Here is a 25,389-nt window from a genome sequence, read left to right as displayed (position 1 = left end):
AAGCTTACGCCTTAGACCCTTTCATGGGAATAACCGAGATGTTAATATTGTATCCCCTCGGTTGGGAGAAAAGTTGGATGTTGAACTTGATCCCCGAATGAATGAGGAATATCGGGTTGAGCCTAATGAAAACAAGCAACCCTTCCAACTAGGAGTAAAACCAGAACAAGTCGCTTATTTAGGGGTCGGTTTGAATGCACAAGAAAAGCAAATCCTCCAAGGGATGTTGTTAGACAACGCCGATTTGTTTGCTTGGACAGCCTCGGATATGCCTGGCATTGATCCATCATTTCTTTGTCACCACTTATCGGTCTACAAAGGGGCCAAGCCGGTAGCTCAAAAGAAGAGAAAAATTGGTGGTGATAGAGCGAAGGCAGTAAAAGAAGAAACCAGCAAACTAATACAGGCTGGCTTTATCCGAGAAGTCAGGTATTCAACATGGTTAGCCAACGTCGTCATGGTTAAAAAAGCCAACAGCAAATGGCGAATGTGCACGGACTTCACGGACCTCAATAAAGCATGCCCAAAAGACGCATACCCCCTACCAAACATAGATACCTTGGTCGATGGTGCAGCCGGTCACAAAATACTGAGTTTTTTGGATGCTTACTCTGGGTATAATCAAATACGAATGTAATCCTCGGATGAGGAAAAAACAGCATTCATCACAAATTTTGAAAATTTTTGCTATAAAGTGATGCCGTTCGGTTTGAAGAATGCAGGAGCAACATACCAACGACTCATGAACAAAATTTTTGAAAAACAAGTGGGTAAATGCATGGAGGTGTATGTGGACGACATGGTAATTAAATCCCTCGCATTAAAGGAACATCTTGACCACTTAGAGGAAGTATTCGGCGAAGCCAGAAAGCATGGTATGAGGTTCAATCCTGAAAAATGTAAATTTGGTGTAGTTGGCGGTAAATTCTTGGGTTTCATGTTGTCTGAAAGGGGGATTGAGGCAAACTCCGACAAATGTAAAGCCATCATTGACATGCCCAGTCCTCGAAATATCAAGGACGTTCAACGACTGGCCGGGCGAATTGCAGCCCTTGCTAGATTCTTGCCAATAATGGTAGAAAGGTCTCGGCCTTTCAGTGAATTATTGAAGAAATCCCAAAAATTCGCTTGGTCCAATGAATGCGAGGACGCCTTTGTACAATACAAACATGTGCTAGCGACGCCACCTGTGTTAATTAAACCAAAACCAAATCAGGAAATGGTTGTTTATTTGGCCGTGTCCGATCACGCCATCAGTTCAGTTTTACTTCAAGAAATACCTGAACCGAATCCTGTACATTTCGTTAGCAGGACACTCCAAGGTCCCGAATCACGGTATCAATTAATGGAGAAAGTAGTACTTGTCTTAGTCCACACAGCTCGTCGGTTAAGACACTACTTTCAGAGCCATCAGATGGTGGTACGTACAGATTGTCCGATGGCCAAAATTTTGAGGAAACCAGAGTTGGCTGGCCGGTTGGTGGCGTGGATAATTGAATTGTCTCAATTTGATATCCATTTTGAAAACCGACTCCCCCTTAAAGCCCAGGTGTTAGCCGACTTCATCAATGAGTTCACTATACAACATAATACCACTTCAGACATGTGAAATTTGCACGTTGATGGATCATCAAATCAATTAGGCAGTGGAGCTGGGGTTATTCTTGAAGGACCAAATGCATTCGCCATTGAACAGTCTATCCGGTTTGGATTTAAGGCATCCAACAATCAAGCCGAATATGAAGCCTTACTCGCCAGTCTCAGGCTAGCAAAGGAGATGGGAGTTAAACGCGTTACTGCTTGGAGTGATTCAAAAATTGTAACCGAACAAGTTAAGGATACATATCAGATAAGGGACTCGGTCATGCTTAAATATTACCAGGAATTCAAGAAAATAAAAGCCGAGTTTGAGGAGGTATGTATACGATACACACCAAGAAACATGAATGCACGAGCCGACAGGCTAGCTAAGCTGGCTAGCCAACGAAAACCAGGGCAGTTGCAGAGCGTGGCTCACCAACAAATCATCCAACCTAGTGTCGCCAAATAAGAATGCATGGACATAGAAAAATCAACCTATAATTGGATGACCCCACTCATCCAGTACCTCACTGACGGCAGCTTACCAGAGGATATAGCTTCAACTAAGAAAATAAAAGTACATGCAGCCAAATACCTTCTTCTCGGCAGAGAATTGTATCGAAGAGGAGTTTCAACACCCATGCTTAAATGCCTAGACGACGATCAAGCTAACTACGTCATGAGAGAAATCCATGAAGGTATTTGTGGTACCCATTCGGGTGGACGAACTATGGCAGCAAAAGTACTCAGAGCCGGATACTACTGGCCAACAATAACTTAAGACTGTCATTTGTTTGTAAAAAAATGCATTCCATGTCAACAGCACGGTCCTCACCTGCACCAGCACGCCGATACTCTTCGCCACATTAGCTCTCTCTGGCCCTTTGCTATTTGGGGAATGGACCTCCTCGGTCCTTTCCCTTTAGCAAAAGGGCAATGTAAATTTCTCCTCGTCGCCGTGGATTATTTCACCAAATGGATTGAGGCCGAACCCCTAGCCACCATCACGGCCAACAACGTGTAAAAGTTCACTTGGAAAAACATCATTACACGGTTCGGCCTCCCCCATGCACTAATTACAGATAATGGGCTTCAATTTACAGATCGTCGGTTCAATGAGTTTCTGGAAGGCTTGCATATCAAACACAGAGTTACATCTGTGGAACATCCTCAGACTAATGGCCAGGCCGAGGCCGTAAACAAAGTGATTTTACATGAATTGAAAAGAAGGTTAGGTTCGGTAAAAGGAGAGTGGGCAGAGAAACTGCCTAAGATATTATGGGCTTATCGGTGCACACCGTAAACCACAACAAAGGAAACTCCCTTTCGGCTTACCTATGATACTGATGCCATGGTGCTAATAGAAATTGGGGAACCCACATTTCGCAGGGAGAATTTCGAGGAATCGGCTAATGAAGAGGCTCTGGCCGTCAACCTGGACTTAATAGATGAAATACGTGATCACGCTGCCATTATGACCGAGGCTAGTAGAAGAATGATGGCTAGAAAATTCAACTCCAAAGTCAGTCCACGACAATTTTATAAAGACGACCTAGTATGGCGAGTAACCGGAGATGCACGCAAAGATCGGCGAGAAGGAAAGCTGGCAGTTAACTGGGAAGGCCCCTTTCGGGTAACAACAAGATTAAATAACAGAGCATACAAGTTGGAAACATTGGAAGGAAAGCTAATACCGAGGACCTGGAATGTCACACATTTGAAACATTATTATAGTTAAGCCTTGTAATGCATACACAGGTGTACTCTTTTCCTATCCCAGGTTTTATCCTCTTAAAAGAAAGTGAAAAGGAATTTTCCTGAGAAGGTTTTTAACGAGGCACCTTACCAATAAAATTCTTCTTTTTGGCCTATACGGTTTTTATGCACTGAATATCTTCCAAGCATCATTGAATTATTTCCCTCCCGAGTACCCCCACTCGGTTAAGGATGAATCAACTATATTATTTCCCTCTCGAGTACACCCACTCGGTTAAGGATGAATCAATTATATTATTTCCCTCCCGAGTACACCCACTCGGTTAATGATGAATCAATTATATTTCCCTCCCGAGTACACCCACTCGGTTAAGGATGAATCAATTATATTATTTCCCTCCCGAGTACACCCACTCGGTTAAGGATGAATCAATTATATTTCCCTCCCGAGTCCACTCGGTTAAGGATGAATCAATTATATTTCCCTCCCGAGTACACCCACTCGGTTAAGGATGAATCAATTATATTATTTCCCTCCCGAGTACACCCACTCGGTTAAGGATGAATCAATTATATTTCCCTCCCGAGTCCACTCGGTTAAGGATGAATCAATTATATTTCCCTCCCGAGTACACCCACTCGGTTAAGGATGAATCAACTATATTATATTTCCCTCCCGAGTACACCCACTCGGTTAAGGATGAATCAATTATATTTTCCTCCCAAGTATCGCTTGGCTAAGGTTGAATTATTTCCCTCCCGAGTACCCCCACTCGGTTAAGGATGAATCAATTATTTACCTCCCGAGTACCCCACTCGGTTAAAGATGAATTATTTCCCTCCTGAGTACCCCCACTCGGTTAAGGATGAATCAATTATATTTCCCTGTTTAAGGTTGAATTTTCCCGGACCGATTACCCTTACTCGGATAAGAATGGAGCGTTACTGATATTTTAAATGGCACTTAGTCGATTAAATTTATTTAACTACCCCTACCCGGCTTAACGAAGAAGCTATTAGAACGAATACCGTTATGTAGCAGGAAAAATGGTCAACTTCTTTAGCAAAAGTGAGAATGACACCAGTTAGAATTTCTATTTCTGTCAAAAAGATTACAAAAATTGGGGCACTATCGGTCCATGAATAGAACAGAAATTAAACTAAATTCCCTGGGTGAGAGGTATCAGGACCGGCCGCCTCTACATCAGGGGCTGCAGCATCGTCGCTTATATTTTTTCTTGGAGGGGCTTCGGCGTCAGGCTCTAAATCTTCATCTACGTCATTGTATGGTAAGAACCAACCGTCGAAAAAATCTCTAGTAAGATCGAACTGGAAGTCAGGAGGCACTTGGCAAAAACCATAGCACTGGCAAACGGCATAATTAAAACCCGGCACGTGTTCAATAGCCACTTGAGCTGAACACTTGTCGGCAAAAGCTTTCATTTCACCATCCGCCCTGTGCCTTTCAGCAGCCACTGCCTCCTCCATCTCAACAGATTTGGCCCTCAAGGACTCCTCCAATCCTACAGACTTTACCTTCCAAGCTTCCATTTCCTCTTCCCTTGCCTTCAATTCTTGTTTAGTAGCTTGGAGCCGGTTTTCCACTATATGATAATATTCTTTATATTGAATAACCTCGGCTTCCAAAGCCTTATTTGTTTTGGCCAGATTTTGTCGAATCTCCTCATTTTCTGCAAGGGTTTGCTGAGCGGCAGCATACTCGTTTTGAACCTTCCTCATCTCCCGTGTGGGCTCCAGAGCCAATCGTCAGAGCATCATCATAGCTCAGATTTGAAACTCTGAGAAGTATTTCCACACGGACTCAATCTCAAGGTTGCTAACCGCTTCCTTTCCTGCGTCCGACAGCAGGTCAGGAGCAACTGCTCGGCCAGCATGAACACCTTGGTTGAGGAAGGCGTCGGTTAGAAAGAAAGGAGGGAAGATACTATTCGAGGAACTCGCAGCGCCAGAGGCCAGCTCACCCCGGCCTTGATGACGGCTACCATCTGAGCCGCTCGGCCTTCTTGAATGAGAGTGCTTTCTTTTCTTCTCTCTGTTCGCCTCTTTGCTCTTCTCTTTCTCCTTCCCCTTGTCTTTCCGTTTTTCGGTTGGTTTTCGACAATAACAAGGTCTCGGGGAGAAGGTTGCGGCTTGGTCGCAACAGGAATATGGTTCAGTTGAGGATGTCGATGCTCTTCGGTGGGCGTGTTCTCAGGTGCCCTGGATTTCAAAGTTTTTCGATATGTCGGCACATGAACACCACGCTGAGCCATTAAACCTACAATAAAAAGCAGCCAGTCAAATTAATATCATTTAACCCAAAAATAAAACCACAATCACGTAACATACCATCCATGTCCAGGCAAGGTTAAGGAGATTTTAATACTAAAAGTATATGTCGGGCAGGAAGGTCTCGGGGAAGAGACTTTAAATATTCCAATGCCGCTAATTCCCTAGCCGACAACATATCCTCGGGAATCCAGTCGTACCGGCGAGGCACCCGGGTCCAGTGGAAAGGAAAAAGAGGATTATTTTCACTATCAAAGAAAAAATTTCTACCTACAGGATGGACGGTTACTTTGAAGAAATTGGTTTTAAAACCCTTAAAAGACAAAGCATAAGGCTTGAACAAAGGCAAGTTTGGTTGCCTTATTAAGGATACCCATCTGGCCAGGTCCGATGGACGAGTACAAAAAAAATGAAGAAATAATCCTACGCTAGGTTCAATATAATGAAATTTACAAAGTACTCTAAAAGCTTGAATAGCCGCCCACCCATTCGGATGGAGTTGTGTCAGCGCTACATTTAAAACTCGCAACACCCCCAATTGAAAATCATTAAAGGGCAATTTTATACCTAGCTCTCTAAACATATACTCGTACATGAAGAAGGTGCTGGCCATCCCGGCACCCCCTCAAAAAACAAACTCAGGGTCTTCGGTTTCGTCCCCGCGACAAGGATTAATGAATATGGGGTAGGGATCGGACGGCTCCCACAATGAAATGTCCACATGGTCAACAAAAGATTGGAGATCCTTATTTCTCCTATACCGAGAAAAGTAGGCAGCTACCTCACCGTGCACCCACTCGTATCCAGGAATAGTACAAGGGGGAAGTACTGGTCTCTCCCTAGGGGGGCTCATGCTCGGTAAGGGTTCAGAAGAATCAGAATTGGTGGACTCTGACGATTCGGCTTCGTCATTGCACTCCCTAACGCAAATTTCTACGCTTTCATCATCCCTACTAGGTCCTGAACCAAATGCTACCCCCACTCCGGTTTTCTCAGCATGTTGACTATCGACACTAGTCGGCATGGACGACTCGGACAACGAGTCTTCCCATTCTAAGGATCCGGCCATGATAAAAAAGGGAAAGAACGAAGCGTACCTCACAGTAGTCGGTTTGAAAAACAAAGATTGAGTACCCTTCGGTTTGCAGCAATAGTATATACTTCTCGGTATAGAGACAAAGTAGAGAACAAAGCACCTGGACCACCACATATTTATAGAGGGCCCTCGGACATATGAAAGGTCACATCCCTCTCCAACCGACAGATTTGTCCTAGATTGAGCGGTGAAGATCGAGTACCCTTTCGTTTCACGTACACATATCGAGAAAACCCTAAAAAGTACTTGACATTCTAGAAGAATCCATTTCCATTTTTTATTATTTATTATATAAATTTTTATTATTATTCATTTACTAAATTCTTCGGATTACATTGACTTTATTGAAAACCGAATATCCCTTCGGTATTCCTTTCAAGGATCAAACCGAATACCCCTCGACATTCCCTATCACTGATCAAACCGAATACCCCTTCGGTATTCTTAATCACTGATCGAACCGAATACCTCCCTCGGTATTCTTGTTCACTGATTAAACCGAATATCCCCCTAGGTATTCTTGATCACTTATCGAACCGAATACCCTCCTCGATATTCCCTTCCGTTCGTCAAACCGAATACCATCCTCAGCATTTCCCACTACGCCGAAATCCCCCCTCGTTCAACTGTTCCCCTAATTTAAAGCCCTCAAATCGTACCTCTTCAGGCTTGGGGGACTAGTGTACTGGATAGGGGAACTGATGGACCCTACATATAGAAGAAAGGAAACTGAATACCTATTCGGTTAGTCTAAATCAGTACCTCTAAGATTCAAAGATAAATAATAATTAGAATTTTATCCAAACCATGAAAAGGGCCAAAAGTCAAAGTTGACTCAGGCCCATTAGCCCATTACAGTATCTATAAAAGAAAGAGCAGGTAAGGGGTTGACTCTTTATTATTGAATACCATTTATTGCTCTGAGCCGAATCCTGACTTCAACATCGGAGTGCCTTTTGCAGGTACCCTCCCACATCAACAATTGTCAGAAGGACGTCAGATCAGAGGTTGAAGATAGTCGTTTCTCAGGAAGGAACAGTTCTGTTAACCAGTGTTTTTTTTTTTTCATTGAAACTCATAATATTTATTATATTTTTATGTTATTAAGATGCTAATTTTTTTAATAAAATTTTGTCATTTTTAATTACTTATTTTCGACTCTAATGATTAAAATTGATATTTTCTTTTTCAAAATATTATGTTAAGACTTTGACAGGGAAATAGAGTTGATTCACTTGTGATCATTGATATGGGTTAGAGGCAGGATTTATGAGTATTGTTTATCCTTTTTTGATTGGGTGATTTCCCTTAAACCGTCTCTTGTTATTGGAGAAGTGAGCTTTGTGAAGAATGGTTTTTTAATTGAAACTTTATTTTGGAGTGTTGGGCAGGTTTGGCATTTTTTTTCTTATTTTTAATTATAAAATTATAATTTTATTTTTTCTGTTTTTCAATATTTATATAAGAAATAGTGAAAATACGAAAAAAATTTATTTTTAGTATTTTCTATACAAATATTTAAAACCAAAAATATTTTATCATATGATTAAGTTGAACATCATTCATTAAGATTCAACTATCATTTATTATTATCAAAATAAAGATAAATTAAGAAGGAGCATGAACCCATTCTATAATGCACATCTAAAAATAAAGATGTAAAGATTAAAAAAAAAAAGGCAACAATGAGATAAAATACAATGACAAATTCTAGAATGCATATCTAAAAAAAGAATTTTATTTTTTTCTTAAAATAATTTTATTTTTTTCTCAATTTTATTTTTAGAAAAAGGGAAATTCTTTATATTTTATTGTACTAAGAAAAAGATCCAACAGATGATAAGAACAAGGGTATGAAAAAATATAAAAAGACCATGTAAAAAAAATCACACAATAAAAAAAATAGAAAGAATTTAAGTTTAAGGTTTGTTATTATGCTTAAAAAATAAACAAAAGAGAATACAAAGGAAGGTGTAAAAGAAATATCAAAATAAAATGTAAGAAAAATTACAAAATCAAAAGAGTAGAGAGATAGAAAAAACATTATTTGATGTATTTTGTTAGGGTTTAAGATTTTTTATTGTGCTTAAAAAAAATCAAAAGAAAATAAAAAAAAGGGTATAAAAAAAAGTCAAAACACAAAGTAAGAACAATTATATGCTCAAAAGACTAAAAAGATAAAAGATGTTAGTTATTGTGTTTTTGTCAAGTACTCTTGCTTGTTCACTAAAATTTGCTTTCTATTATTATTATTATTATTATTATTATTATTATTATTATTATTACTTCTTTAAGCTTTTAATTGTGTTTTTTTTCTCTCTCAATCTCTTTAATGATGTTTTCTCTAAAAATATTTACTTTCAGAATGATAAATTTTTTTCTTAGAATTTCTCCAAACTTGTCCTCTTTCCTTCTTAATTTTTTTTCTCCTTTAGGGAACACCTCTCTCTTATTTATATTTACTTTCAATGATAATTTAATTCAATTAAAAACAATTCACTATCTCCTCCATCTTTTGTTTTCTGATAATCATTCAATCAGTTTTTATCTACCATCTTATCTATTCATCTAACTTCTCAAAAAATCTACGGCATTATCTTTAATTTTTGAATTTTTTTGGTCAATTTTTATTCATTATTTTATCTACTCCCAACTTTCCAAATATTTTATTCATTATTTTTTATTTTTGAATTTTTAAAATTTAAAATTTTATTTTATTATTCTTATTTATTATTTTAGAATAGAGACTTAGATAAAATTAATTATTTACATTTGTATAATATATTTTTTATTTATTTTTTTATCGTGTTAACTATTTTTATTATACAAATTAATTATACAAAAACAATTTTTTATCATTAAAAATGTCAACTTATTTTGCCTATCTTAAGGCGGCAACAAATAAACATGAGATGAGAATAGTTTTTATGATAAACTATAATTGTTCGCTAAGTCCTATCCTCCCAAAAGATTTGTAAAAATAAAAGTAAGATTTATGTAGTAATGAAATCTTCAATTAATAAAAAAAATATAGAATATTAATTTTATTATATATTTCATACAAGACAAAAACCTTATGCACACACATAAAGAAAATCCACTAAAGAATTAAACTTGCAAAGCATTACTAATAATACTTGCACTTAGGTTAATTAAGATTAGTTAGAGTATAAATTGCTAGAAGTAATCACTCCAGATTGATTATGTTATTATGCATTATGACTTTGTGATTTCTCGAGGATTAATGTATTCTACGGGATATTATCTGAAATGCGAACATAGAATTTCAAATTAATTAATCGTAAAAGCTTATAGTAATTATGGAATAATTAATTATTTTATATAAAAATCTTAAGAAAATATTTTAGACTTATTTAATTTGTGATGGACTGTGTTATGACATGCTTATGTTCTTTGGTAAATTATTGTTTTAATGAAATACCCTCTCCAGTCCTTTTTATAAAAAAAAATAAAATAAAATTATCAGATTAAGAAAAGTAATTAATTTTGTTATGTTTTTTATAAATATAATTTTTATTTCAAAAATATATATGATATTAAATGGTATAATTAGTAATTTGTATATTTAATGATATTAATGAAAGAAAAGTATAAAAGAAAAAATATGCTCCATTTTATTTTTTATAGAAAAATATCTGGAATTAATAAAATTAATATACTCAACCGGATTGATTGGTGTTACATTAAATAATACATGTTTTGTATGTATGTGTTATAGGAATTTTGCCTTAGCAATACGATCTCATTGTCTTTCTCTTTCATGTATATTTGCTAGAATAATAAGAAGAAAAAAAAGAGTTGTAAAATATGTATGACTTAAAACCACGTAGAATATGTAACAGATATAAGATGTGATTTCGTTAGGATAATAATAATAATAATAATGACATATCGTATAAAATACACATGTTTATATTTAAATGGATATAAATAAAAAGAACAAACTGCATGTGTGGTAATATTTTTATAGACATGTTGCATTAATATTCTCATTATTTTGATAACAATAATGTAAAGTTGGATATATCACTTTCTATTTATGGTACTAATACATATATAAGCTTTTCTTGTCACTACTTAGGTTAAGTGAATGCACACACTTAGAATGGATAAAAAATCTGAATAAAAATCAATGAATGAGTATAGTTAAGGGTACAAAAATGATTATAATTCTTACTACTAAACGAGGGAATCTATAATAAACGTTTTGCTTATTATACTTTGACTAAAGTCATATTATGATCAACATATGGTAAATTTTTTTTTATTCGTTTATAGAACATGATAAAACATAAAATAATAGATATAAAAGTAAAATAAAATAAGATGATAATAAAAAAAAAATTTATGTCATTTTTTAATATTTGATGTGTATTAAATTAGTAAGTTAGGTGCTTGTTATTATTTTATTTTGTTTTATTTCAAAAATATTTTCTATAAAATAAAATTTTATAATAAAAAATAAGATATGACGAATCTATAAAATAATTTAATTATATTTATTAATTAAACAGATAATTAAAATAAATTGTTGTATTTGCACACATACACACACAAAAATACATATATACATGGCACACATTAAGAAAGATAAGAGAATAATGTTTTCCAAAATCTTTAACAACTGTAGAGAGTAAGAAGGAGGATGTAAAGAACTGTACCTTAGCATTTGAATTTGAATCCTCACAGTGAAAATTTCATTGCATCAGGTCTTGTAACAATCTTATTTTAATGATAAATTGATTAAAAATATTATAAATATATTTTTTAAAATTTAATAATATAAGAATCTACAATATAATAACAGCGTATATTTTTTAGTTATTAATATGCTCTAGTTAAATTCAAACCAAACAATGGTCAGGTTGTAGAATCAAAATTATAAATAATAAAAGTTTTTTTTTAAAGTATAATCAAATGATAGAAATTGTACAAGAAAAGATCTTTTATTATTTATATAAGATTTCCGTTGATTTAAAAAATTTTGTTAAGCCAATATTACTTTATCAATAACTCAACATTAGAAATCATCTTATCATAAATAAAATAATAAAAAAAAGGTAAAAATATTAATATTTACAATTCTTAATGTTAAATGTATCATCCTCAAATAAAACCGAATATTAATTAATATTCTTAATATATTAAAATCACTTAATATTCTTAAAATATTTGTAATCAATTAATAATACGTTAAGTATTCATTAACCAGTACAATTTAAAGTTTCCTTAACACATCGTTTATCACGTACCAACAAGATAAGATAAGGATTAGCAATTAAAGATTAAAAAAAATCAAAAACAAAATTACACTGTTTAAATAAATTCAATGCAAATTTTTTTCGACTTAACGAAGTGAGTCACAACCCACCAAATTCCCAAACTTCTCTTCTAAGTCTCTCTCTCTCTCTCTCTCTGTCTAACACAAACAAACCTCTTTTCTTCCCTTCACTCCCAAAGTAACTGTCACTTCAACCACTTCGCCGCCGTCACCCATCTCCATGAACGGCGGTGGAGGTGACTTGCCGCCGCCGGCAAACGGTGGTGAGTTCCTCCTCTCTCTTATTCAAGGACCAAACCACCACCCACAGCCGCCGCCACAATCTCCGGCGATAGATCCCGCCGTCGCTGTCGTAGGCCCCACGATTCCCGTCGCCGCTTCTTCTTGGCCAATCAATGGTGCCGATCATCTTCTTCATCATCATCAGCATCAACATCAACATCAACATCATCAACTTCCTCCATGGTCTCACACTCTCTCTTCTTCACCTTACCCTCCAAACTTTTTCGGGTTGCCCCATAACCCGTTTCCCGCTCCTCGGGTACCCGCAACCCACTACCCTTCCACCTCAATTCCCGTTTCTAACGCCGTTAGCCTCACTCACGATCTGCGAAAATTAGGGTTTCCAATTGAAGAAAACGACAATAGCAACAATAGGGTCGACGCTTTTGTTCAGCAGCAGAAGCAGCAAGAGCTGAAGTTAAAGTTCGGTTCTTTACCCACTGTTGCTTATACTGCATCTGAAGTTTCTCCCAATAGGGACTCGTTGCTCAATTTGAAGTTCAACAGAAGCCACAACGGGTTCGATAGGAACTTGCATGTGGACCCCAAGGCTAGTCCCAATTCGAATTCGACTGGGAATTTGGTTCTTCATGGTAATCATGATGATTTTGACAAAGAAAGAAGGGGTCTTGGGAACTTTAGGGCTATTGGGTCATCATCCCCTGAGCCAAGTAGGGTTCCGCCGGGGTTTGGAAACATGACTAGGGGGAAGGGTCATTGGGGTAGAAAGCGTTCGGAGATTGGTGAGGATAGGGTTGGTGTTGTTGGTTCTGGTGAAACGGGTGTTAGGAATGTGAATTTGTATGCTAAGAGGGAAAGTGTGAGAATGGTGTCTGGTGAAAGGAGCAATGCAAGAGGCAATGTCGTTCGTGAAATGGGGCTTCCTGATCAGCTTGACCACCCTGGTCCACCCACTGGGAGTAATCTTCATTCGGTTAATGAGATTGGCATTGTTGAAGATGGGGTTGGAGATAAGCATAAGGGTGGTGGTCGATCAAGAATGGAGGCTATTCGTGGTGCTGATGTTGGTGTCCTTGAGGAGCAGTTAGCCGATTCCTTGTTGCTTGAGGATGAGTCCGATGACAAGAATATCTCGAGGCAACGCCGTGGTGCTCGGGAGAAGGTAATTACTTATGCTTGTCGTTCTTGATGATACTACTATGATGTTTTTTCTTGTTTTATATTTTAAATTTGTTTGAAGGACTGCTTGTTGAAGAACCAAGATAGACTATTGTGTTTTACAGTTAGCTTTCAATCATTGAATTGTAAGGTTCATATGGTATTCGTTTGTTTTCTTAGTTAAAACAAGGATTCTTAAAATATGAGGGTTGCTTACAGCATTTTATTATCAGGATGCTAGATCGTCAGATTCAAGAGGACAGCATCTTCTAAGCCAGCGGGCAAGAATGTATAAAAGACAGATGATGTGTCGAAGGGACATAGATATTCTTAATGTTCCTTTCCTTGCGATATATGAGTCTCTAATACCTCCTGAAGAAGAAAAGCTGAAGCAAAAGCAATTATTAGCGGTTTTGGAGAAATTAGTTAGCAAGGAATGGCCAACAGCTAAGCTTTATCTCTATGGATCATGTGCTAATTCATTTGGTGTTTCTAAAAGTGACATTGATGTTTGCCTTGCCATTGAGGAAGCTGACTTGGACAAATCCAAGATTATAATGAAATTGGCAGATATTTTGCAATCGGACAATCTACAGAATGTGCAGGTGAGAAGATTGCTATGCTGTCTTTATATTGCTATCATATATCTTGGGGGTTTTGATTCATTTTCATGTATTTACATATATCAAGAAAAGTTCAAAACTGCTTCCCTAAACAGCTGTTGCTTGTATAAACCTACTAAGAAATTTTCATGAAGGAGATGTAATGATTTTTGTCTAGTATGAGCAAAAATTGAAAAAGTTGCCAGGGGTAGATTGACCTTGAATTTTGTCCTATATGATGGAAAGACAATCTCTATTTGGTAAACATTTAATATTACAATGCCTTGCTTGGATTTTTGTTATTCATTATTAACCGAATACTTCACAGGCAACAGCATATGTGACTTAAACTGTGTTTTGGGTATACATATTGATCAAACACTTATTCAATAATTTATTATTTTTTTTCATACAAGTGCATATGCCATAAGTTTTACGATGAATTTTATTAGAATAAGTCAAAAACAGTTTATTTTGGTAAGTTTTTATCTTCTTTAAATAAGCTAAAAAGATTGTATGAGTCAGAAGTTATCTTTCTATGTTGACTGCAATCTCTTCCTAACGCTCCCTTAATAATTTTGTGGAGGTAATGAGAGCATATGTGCACATAATTATACACTGTAAATTTCTGTCAATTATCTTCCTGCTTGTGGAGTATAATTGTCCAATACTACTATCTACTTCATTGCTGCTCAAAGTGATGAAAGGTTGAAGGTGGCAAGGAAGTTGACTTTGGGGAGGCTTCTCTTTTGTCAATTTTCATTATAAGAAAGTCTTGATACAGAAATCTAGGATTTGGGTGAGTGAGAAATGTGGATAGAGAAAAACTGACAATGTACTAGGGTTGTAAGTTGAAGTGCTGTGCGAATTGTCCCCACAGCATGTCTCAGTATATATAAATGCTGTAATAGGATATCTTAGTTGAACTGTTGAAGTAAGAAAAAAATATGAACATGTGGAAAAACAAGAAGGGCCATCCAGTAAGGAAAGCTTGCTAGCTAGCCTCTTTGCATATCCAATAAAGTAACTTCTCTAACTTTAATGTTGTCATTAGCTGAGCATTACAAAACCTAACAAGGTCACTTGATTATGTATTTATCATGAAAATCTACAGAAAAAAGTTTCCTTTAAATTTCTGTATAAAAAGAGGGTTATTGAAGGGAATCTGACTTTATTATGTTATTTTGGCATAGATGTTGGATATAATGTGGTGCTTTTGCAGTCTTTAATAGTTTTTAATTTGTGGGTTTCTTAATTTGAGTTTATTTGTAGGCATTGACACGAGCACGGGTTCCTATAGTAAAGCTCATGGATCCAGTGACAGGAATCTCTTGCGACATCTGCATTAACAATCTCCTAGCTGTTGTGAATACAAAGCTTCTTCGGGATTATGCACGCATAGATGCAAGGTTACGTCAGCTGGCTTTTATTATTAAACATTGGGCAAAGTCAAGAGGAGTCAATGAAACTTACCATGGGACCTTATCTAGCTATGCGTAAGTTTAGCTTCTGTTGCTATTCTTGTTAAAAAAGATTATGCTTTACCCTCTATTTAATTTAATTTAAGTTATTATGTTAATTTTTATCAAAATGATTGGCATGATCAAACTGTTGAAGTGCAGTAACTGGTGACAAAATATTGTTCCCTAAATGTAATTTGTGTAATTCTAATTTCAGGTATGTATTGATGTGCATTCATTTTTTACAACTTCGAAGACCTGCTATCCTTCCATGCTTACAGGTGTGCACTTGAGTTTTCATTCTTTTATTCCACCATGCGGGATATACCTGGATGTAGCCTTTCTACTAGAATGTCATTGTTTATGCTATTTATATTTCAGAAGTACTCTTCATTTTGACCTGAACACAATGGTTAGTGTTTCCATGTTCCATAGAAAGTGAAAATTAAATTAGCCAAGAGTGCTAGGTTTCTTTCCCTTTACATGCAATGGGCTGGAAAAACACTTTAAATTTGTGCTATGGCAAGGCCCAAAAGTTCTTCTTGGAAAATAATTTTTACTCTGACCAAACCACTTCATCTATGTATGAGTCATGTATGTAAGTTTTGCAAAAGCAAAATGCCAAAATTGTAAAGAAATTTTCACTTTTGGTTCTATGTCTGGTAGTATGCTTTCATGTTTACCATGGCTAATTTTGTGAATAAAATAACTTTTTTTCCAGTATTCAAAGCAAAGATAGTTAATTCTTCCTCATTAAGCATGCCATCAAGTGTCACCCGAATCATGTTTATACATCATACAGCTAATTTTGTAATTTAATACATTTATTTAATGATTAAATACTATTTTTTTTTTTCTATATAGGAGATGGAGGCAACATATTCTGTTACTGTGGATGACATTGATTGTACTTACTTTGATCAAGTTGAAAAACTTTGTGATTTTGGGGTCCATAACAAGGAAACAATTGCTCAACTCGTGTGGGGATTTTTCTATTATTGGGCATATTGTCATGATTATGCAAATACTGTTATATCTGTACGTACCGGAAGCATAATCAGGTAAGGGAACACGGTACTGTAATATTTTTTTTTTTCAGTTTCCTTCTTATATGCTTCCATCATTAATTGGTCACTCTTGTTTTCTGTTTTTTTTTTATGGTTAAAAATTGGTTGTCGTTTTCTTACATGGGGTATATAACTAATGTACTTGGTCATATCTAGCATCAATTGTTAATAAGCTAATAGGGAGGGGGTGGAGTCACACTGAAGTTTTCCTGATGCAGACTATTGCCTTTTCTCTTGCTTAGGTTTACATTATTGATAGTAGTGATGTTGAACATATGAAAAAAAAAGCAAATTTTGTTTTATAGCTAATAAATTTGAAGTTTCTTATTTCCCATTATTTTGTTCTTTCAATTATATATATTATGATATGAAGGCCCTTTTTGGTGTAGCAAGCGAGAGAAGGACTGGACAAGGAGGATTGGTAATGATCGACATTTAATATGTATAGAGGATCCTTTTGAAATATCTCATGATCTGGGTCGAGTGGTAGACAAACATAGCATCAAAGTTCTCAGGGAAGAGTTTGAACGTGCTGCAGATATTATGCAGTATGATCCAAGTCCATGTATTAAACTTTTTGAGCCTTATGTTCCTAGTTGATTCACTAGTTTTGAATATAGATTTATAGGTGAGGTGATGGACACAGCTTGTAAAGCTTCTTTTGCCACATTTCGTATATTAACTTAGTCTCATGTTTATAAGTGTATTTATTAGGGCTTTAAATATGCCATCTCAATGTAAAGAACTTTTTGGCCTACTTGATATTTTATTCGAATTTCGAATGACAAGAATTTACTGTTGCGCTGAACCAGCTTCCAAGGTATTTAATTGGTTAGTCAATAATTTTTATGCTCTTCTAGTCAGGGGTTAACTTTTTAGGGTCTTTTTAACCAACGATTTTAAGGCACTGGTTAGGGAATGGAATTGAAAGTGAAATTTGTCTTATGGCTTGCATTTTGGAGTGTTGGTGTCTTGGCCAAGTTGCTAACTATAAAAATTTGCTTTTCTTTTTCTTTTCAAGTCCTAATTCCCTCCTTAAATTGAGGTGCAGACGGTTATGCTTAAAATAACCACTTTGGTGTTTCATGGCATAGATTGAAAGCTCTCATAAAATAATGATCACAATTTTCAAATTTTGGAATGTAAAATATTCGAAGTTCACACCACTAATTATACTTTTATATATTTAGACACAATGTACGAGTCTTAGTTCTCCTAACTCCATGATTCTTCTTTGTCACTACTCCAAGCCTTTTTCCTAGAACTTATCGTACCGATGGCTGATGAAGATAATAACAGAAAGCAACACCATTTCTATGGTTTTCGTAAGTTTTTATTCTAAGCGACACAAAAAATGCTAAGCTTGAACACCACTTCCCTCGCAAATTACATATTATACTTTATTTTCTGTCCGATGCATAGCTGTCCATGGCCTTTCATCAGTTTCATACTAAAATATAATGGTGACGATAATATAGAGCATTAGTACACTATAATTTAAAAGTGATGAAATTTTTTTTCAATTTTCGGTGTTGCTAAGCGGTGCTCTCATGGTACTGATTAAGGAGTCAATGATGAGTGTGTGTTTTTATTAGAAATCATATTAGAATGCATTAAAATACATGGGATTGGGTGTATTTTTATATTTTTATTTTTGATTCATTAATGCCCTAATATTTACCATTTTTCTTTAATTTTTACTATTTATTACTAATTTACTGTAGACTTCATCTTGAATTTTCCCCAAATTTAATGTAACGATGCCCTCATATTTAAAATAGCAAACTGGAGGGAAATTATGTGTTTGGCAATAGATTAAAGTGGGAGAAAAAAAAAAGGTTGTTACTTCTTTATCTAATATACATCCATACTAATAAAATTTGGCAAAATTAATAAATGGTCGTTTTTCTTAAACATACTAATTTAAATTTAACTCATGGTTGTGAGTATAAAAAATACTTTACAGAGAGAAAAATCTCCTTTAGTAATTCTTGTAGAGTTGTTATTTAATCAAAATTGAAATTTTATTTTTTGTAATCCAGACAATATAAGTTATTGTTAAGATTGACATGAGTTATAAGAAAATAATTTTAGTTGAAGATATATACAAAAATAATTATCATATTTTGCAATTTTGTGTGTGTATAATAAAAGTATCTTTTAACCTATAAATAAAATAGCTATCATATCTTCATCCAACCAAACTTTCCTCAACATGAGTTTTAATTGCCATAAAATAGCTAAATTTTAATTTATCAACAACACTCGGAAGACTTTTCAACTACAATTTCGCAATACTAGTAGCATATTGAATTAGGTTAGACCTTTATTCTAAGGTCAATTAAGCCACATATGCATGCATATTCAATGTTCCATGAACGCTTGCTTGCTCTCAGCGCTCAGAACTTATTGCAATTATGTCCTATTGACTTGTACACTACTAAAGTTCATTACAATATTTTAGATGTGTCACTCGCATATGAGCCAACATAACTAGTCAACATCACTACATGAAATATGTGATTTATTCCTACCATATTTTATTGCTACAAATTCTAACTTGAGCATTAGAATACCTATAAATTCTTGCCTACTACTACTAGTATATAGTTGCACCTTAAAATGACACCAAATCACTACTAAAACAACAACCAAAAAAGCTTACCAAATTGTTTACAAGAGAACACACAGCTTTATGCAAATTTTAAAATTCTAGGAGTGCATCATTATTGACAATCAGCATGAACAAGATGTATGGTTGAAATTGGATTAATAGAAATGTGACAAAAATAACCATCACAACTACACGACTGGAGTAATCAGAGGCCTATTTGAGAAAAAAGCTTCCAAATTGAGCCCCACAAGTTGGGAAATTTCCATGTTAAGACTCTAAAGTGGAAAAACCTACATGTGGTGATAGGACTACATTATCCAACGAAAAGAACTCTTGAGAAACATGTGGTTCATTCTCAAACACATCCAAACCAGCACCTCCAATTTCCCCTTCCATCAAACACCTTAACAATTCCTTTTCTTCTATCAAAGCCTCTCTTGCCACATTCACAATAACCCCTTCTTTTCCCAGTGCCAACATGACTTCTCTGTTTATTATGTACTTCGTTTGGTTGTTTAGAGCACAACACAGAACAAGCACATTGTTGTTAGAGGCAAGTTCAACAACACTAGAATAGAAAGGGTAATGAACAAGTGTTTTTTTGTTCCTAGAGTTGTATGATATTATGCAACCAAATGCTTCAAGCCTATGTGCCACTTCTATGCCAATCTTTCCCAAACCAACAATTCCAACTTTCTTTCCAGTTAACTGAAACATCAACATATTATATGCTTATCATTAATGCTTTCAAAATAAAGGCGTAGCTACCATTGATAGCATGTTAGGTAAAGATAAAATTTTTGCAAATAAATTGAATTAATAAATACTAAATAGCAATTCAGATTCACATGTCTGTGTATTGATACTAGTACTGTTTTAAAGAAGTACTTACAGAGAGAAGAAAGTAAAAAAGTAATATGAATAAGTATTTTATAAATTAAAATTAATTCATATATCATGTTTTAAAGAAATTAAATAGAAAAACTTTAAAAAGAATAAATAAAAGAACACAAGTTGATATTAATTTATAAAACAAAATTTATTTTATCTTTACTTATTTTTTCTTCTGTAAATATTTGTTGAAAAACTTAAGCCTACATCCAGATCGTGTGTCATTACTTCAATTGTTAAGTAATTCTAAATCATGTAAGATTATGAATACATATTTAGACTTTTGTAGTTTTGCTTTATATGTTTAAATCTAGTAATATTAGATTTCTTTTTGGAACTAGGATCTCTTGATTTTTCAATTATTCTATAATTAACCTTACTTTCAAATCAATCATTACTAGCTGCCTCAACATCAAGCCAGCATTTTAATTTTAGAATTACGAAGTATGTAGAATATATATATATATATATATATATATATATATATATATATAATATAATATAATATAATTTTAAAATTATTGTTTTACTCTTGACTTCTATTGGTATAACATTTGTCCAATGAAAATTAAAATATTATAAGATTATGTATTAAACTAATATTTAATATATCAATAATTTATATCTTTAATATTAATGAAATAATATATTAACGTTTATTCTAATACTTTTATTTTCATTTAAGTTAAAATTATGCTAACAAAAATTAAATCATCCTCAAACCTGGGATGGAAAAAGTTTAAGACAGGCCAGGTTTCACTCTAAATAGGCTCGACCTGTAACATAATTATTGAGCCTGAGCTTGACTTGTTATCTATTAAAAGCTTTATTTTCAGCCTAACTTGACCTATTTGGGTAGCTTGTGTCATGCCTCAAATTTTGTAATAGTATTTTGAATATTAATATAAATTGTGAAGTTCTTTATGAATGTGTAATTTATGTATATAATGATGTGAATATATGTGTATATGTGTGGTGACGTGTAGAGAGAAAGCCCTAGCCGTAGGGTATGAATATGTTGCATTCTCGCTGCAGCGAGGAGAGCGAGGGAGTAACAGAAGATGGTGCATTTCTGGGTACAGTCTCGCTGTAGCAAGATTATGCAGAAATCAGAGGGCAGATTCTTCTGAGATTTTTGCTGCAGCGAAAGTGTAGTGACTCCTAAGGTATTTGTCTATTTAAGGGGGTTAGGGTTCGGCAAACTCATTTTCTACTCTTTCTCTTCATCCCTCTTTCGATTCTCTCAATTTTCAATCCTATTTCACCAATTAAACTACTTCCAAAGTCGTTTGAGTGCAAGTTTGAAGATTGTAGTTGTGCTTTGGACGATTAGAGATGAGTTTTATAGGTTAGGATTTTCATTTTTGTCCCTTTCCTTCATTTTCTCAGTTTCTCATAGAGTTTTTCATGTATTTAGAACGAAAATTCGTGTGGAAAGCATTTTCATTGTTGATTACTGTTGTGGGTCTTCATTCTGAGGTAAGTGAGCACTCTACCCTATATTTTTGCTTAAACTTCGTTTATGCTACTAGATATTGGAATGTGAATGATTAGAATGTAAGGAAATGTGTGTTTCCACGAAAATAATTCGATTGTAGTGAGATTGAGATAGAAAGTTTGTGTCAATTATAACGTGATTGACATTGGGCATAATGTGTGATGAAATGTGTTAATTATGATGAAATGGTGATGGAAATGAGGTGTGTTTGAGTGTAATATGTCACAATCCCTTTTATAAGAAACTGAGAACATTGTTTCTACACCACATACTTATTTAAGATAGATAAATAATAAAGAATATAAATATAAAATTCACTTCTCATTCAAAATAAAATAAAGTTTCTTACAACAAATATCCAATAGAACAACATAATATTACATTTAGTTCATAATATTCAAAATACACAAAATTATACTACGTAGCTCCCTCTAAATGAGATATTAAAATATAAGAAAAAAGGACTTTGATGCAAAATTACTCGATTCCAGTTTCTAACATTTCTCCACTGGCCCCTCAGCTTGTGAAATAGATACAACATTTGCTACATCTGCTCACGTACCACTATATGGTTATCGCATTACACACGCACACAACGACATAGACTGAAATGCAAGGGTGAACTTACAAAAATAAAATAAAATTGTATATATAGAGCAAAACATTACTCACAGCAATAGCCCCATACATTACCAGCCCATCTAATGCATAGCATGAAAACGATTTTCAACTGGTTTCATAACCTAAGTAATCCAGAAGGAACTTAGCCGGTCTGAGAGCGACCCATTCCAATATCTGGATTCAAACAGCACAACACAACAGCTCAACATGAACTTACCGTTATACGTCTATCCATCTAAACATGCAACTCGGCTTTATAATTATGCAAAACATATATCTCGGCATGATGCAGCACTGCTAAAATTGTTTTAACAACTCAACTAAGACAAGTTTATGATAGATCAGTCAAAATCTCAGCATTTTAATCAATTAACAGTAGTTACAGCTTAGAAATAGCCTTTATTCAATAGATCTAACAAAATCATATCAAAATATCTTGAAATAGCATATTAAACGGTTCAAAATATAGTTCATAGGTTAAAGTAAGCTCTCCTTACCTTAGAACAGTGACTCACTCCACATCTACCGAATATTACTTGTTTTATCGCAAGATTCACCGAAGATTTGACTTTAGAACGAAGTATCTCCTAAAAACACCATGAACTTCTATGAGAATGAGAAGGAGAAGAGAAACAAACAATGAATCTAGCTTTAAACTTAAAGAAACTTACTTCAAATCCCTTAGAACGGACGCAAAATCACAGATCTGGATAGAAATCTAAGTTAGAAGGGTTTAATATGAGAGAAAATGGTAGTATATTGCCTTGAAACCTTTGAGAACCTTAGATAGGAGTGAAGAAATGAAAAATTTGTGTGAAGCCCCCCTTTTTATAGAAAATTTTTGAAATTTACTGTTCACCACCGAAATTACTATTTACCGTCGGAAACACTGTTTACGCCGAAAAAACTGTTCAGAAAACTATTCACGCGTAATGTACATGCACTGTACGCGTATGTGACATCATTGATGACATCATGGTACGTCACTGTTCACCGAAACTGTTCAATTTTTAAAAAAGAAAAAATAATTTCAAACTCCATCTAAATCTATTTCAATACCAAATAATCCTTCAATTAACATTTAACAAGTATGAAATATTATAGATTACTCAATAATAAATTACAAGCCTGACAATTCTCCCCTTAAAAATAAATTTTCGTCCTAAAAAATTTCATCGCTCAGAGAAAAGATGATGGTACAACTCTCATGTAGCATCTCCAGTTACTGGGTCCCAAACAACCTTTACTAATCGAATAAATTTGCCTTTAAGTTCCTTAACTCTAGTATTCTCAATACAAGCAGTTGGGACCTCCACAGACAAATCATTTCGTAACTCTACAACATCAGACTCGATTACATGAGACGAATCAGGAACATACTTTCTTAGCTACAACACATGGAAAACATTATATAGTCCTAACAACTGAGGTGGTAGCGCTAATTCATAGGCTACTGATCCTCTACGATGTAAGATCTGATACTGTCCTATAAACTTAGGTGTTAACTTCTTAGCTCTTAAGGCTCGCCCCACACCTGTAGTGCGTGATACTCTTAAGAATATGTGATCACCAACATCAAATTCTAGAGATCTTCTGTGTCGGTCAGCATAAGATTTCTGTTGACTCTGAGTAGCTCTCAGCTTTTCTCTAATAAGTTCAACTTTCTCCTTAGTTTCTTGCAGCATTTTAGGCTCAATCATCAAATGTACTCCATCTTAGAACCAACAGATAGGGGTTGTACACCTTCTGCCATACAGAGCCTCAAATGGTGCCTTATCTATACTCGAATGGTAGCTATTATTATAAGTGAATTCTACCAAAGGAAGCATATCCTCCTAATTATTCCTCTGCTCCACAATACAAGTTTGCAACAAGTCTTCTAAGCTCTGAATAGTACGTTCAGATTGACCATCTGTCTGCGGATGATATGCAAAACTCAACCCCAACTATGTGCCCATAGTTTCTTGGAAACTCTGCCAAAACTGAGAAGTGAATCGAGAATCTCTATCAGAGATAATACCACTCCATGTAACCTGACAATCTCTCTGATGTACAATTCTGCTAATTTCTCCAAGTTAAAGGTCATGTTAATTAGCAAGAAATGTGCACTCCTGATCAACTATGACCCACACGACATCATGATTTTTAACTGTTCTAACTAGATGGGATACAAAATCTATAGTCACATGGTCCCACTTTCACTCTGGAATTTCTATTGTCTGCAACTCTCTTGGAGGGCTCTGGTGTTCTGCCTTTGCTTTCTGACAAGTTAAACAGGCTTTAACAAACTCAACTATCTCTTGCTTCATGCTAGGCCACTAAAACATCTGCTTTAAATCTTGATACATCTTAGTAACACCAGGATGAATGTTGAGACTACCCTTATGTCCTTCTTCTAGAATTGCTCTCTTTAATTCAGCATCCCTAGGGACACAAACTTGACCTTGGCATCTGAGAATACCATCAGCACCTTTACTAAAACCCTTTGTCTTATCTGTCTCCAAGAGAAATACAATCTGACATAACATCAGATTCCACAGTTGTTTGTCTTTAATTTCTTGTAAGAAATTGTTAGTCACCACAATTCGGCCGCAACTAATCTTTTCAGGTGATAAGTCCACATGTATGTTCAGGTCTCGGAATTGTTCTACCAAAAGAGTTTCACTAACTCTTAAGAAGAATGTTTGAACTACATTCCTACTTAATGCATCGGCCACCACGTTAGCTTTTCCTAGATGGTATTGGACCTGAAAATCATAATCCTTAAGGAATTCTACCCAACGCCTCTGCCTCATATTTAACTTTCGTTGATCAAACAAATACGTCAGACTCTTGTGATCACTATACACATCAAACTGAGCTCCATAAAAATAGTGTCGCCACACCTTCAGAGCAAAGACTACAGCAGCTAACTCAAGGTCATGAATCGGGTAATGTCGCTCATGAGTTTGCAATTTGCGAGATGCATAAGCTACCACTCTCTTATCTTGCATCAACATACATCACAATCCCTGATGAGAAGCATCACAGTACACCTCAAACGATTGACTAGTATCAGGAAGAATCAACACCGGCGAGGAAGTTAGTCTCTGCTTCAACTCATTAAAGCTTTGTTCACATTCCTCAGTTTATACAAAGGGTTGATCACGGCGAGTTAACCGTGTTAATGGTGCAGCTATCTTCGCAAATCCTTCTATAAATCTCCGATAGTAACCTGCTAGGTCCACAAAACTACGAATCTCTGTGGCTAT

The 25,389-nt window shown here is 35.1% G+C and overlaps 1 protein-coding gene and 1 pseudogene across 2 annotated transcripts; one reads left to right on the top strand and one right to left on the bottom strand.

Moving 5' to 3' along the window:
* Nucleotides 1–12,047: 12,047 nt before the first annotated feature.
* LOC113849159 (UTP:RNA uridylyltransferase 1) lies at nt 12,048–17,329 on the top strand. Of its 2 annotated transcripts, XM_027478850.1 has the most exons (7): nt 12,084–13,389; nt 13,468–13,536; nt 13,619–13,990; nt 15,260–15,483; nt 15,665–15,728; nt 16,312–16,508; nt 16,904–17,312. In XM_027478850.1, exons 1-7 carry the CDS (start codon nt 12,205–12,207, stop codon nt 17,112–17,114), a joined length of 2,322 nt encoding a protein of 773 aa, XP_027334651.1. In that variant the 5' UTR covers nt 12,084–12,204; the 3' UTR covers nt 17,115–17,312. The 2 variants fall into 2 exon arrangements, with proteins under 2 accessions (XP_027334652.1, XP_027334651.1); XM_027478851.1 differs by lacking the exon at nt 13,468–13,536 and having other exon boundaries at nt 12,048–13,389; nt 16,904–17,329.
* Nucleotides 17,330–19,316: 1,987 nt separating this feature from the next.
* On the bottom strand, nt 19,317–23,823 carry LOC113851117 (annotated as a pseudogene).
* Nucleotides 23,824–25,389: the final 1,566 nt, after the last annotated feature.

The sequence above is a fragment of the Abrus precatorius genome, unplaced genomic scaffold (assembly GCF_003935025.1).
Source record: "Abrus precatorius isolate BTA unplaced genomic scaffold, Abrus_2018 Scaffold9, whole genome shotgun sequence".
Lineage (NCBI taxonomy): Eukaryota > Viridiplantae > Streptophyta > Magnoliopsida > Fabales > Fabaceae > Abrus > Abrus precatorius.
This window is presented reverse-complemented; position numbering and strand designations above follow the sequence as displayed.

Coding starts and splice junctions, on each gene's coding strand:
- LOC113849159 (XM_027478850.1), top strand. CDS start 12,205: ATGAACGGCGGTGGAGGTGACTTGCCGCCGCCGGCAAACGGTGGTGAG. Junction 13,991..15,259: donor ACAATCTACAGAATGTGCAG/GTGAGAAGATTG, acceptor GTTTATTTGTAG/GCATTGACACGAGCACGGGT. Junction 15,484..15,664: donor GGGACCTTATCTAGCTATGC/GTAAGTTTAGCT, acceptor TTCTAATTTCAG/GTATGTATTGATGTGCATTC.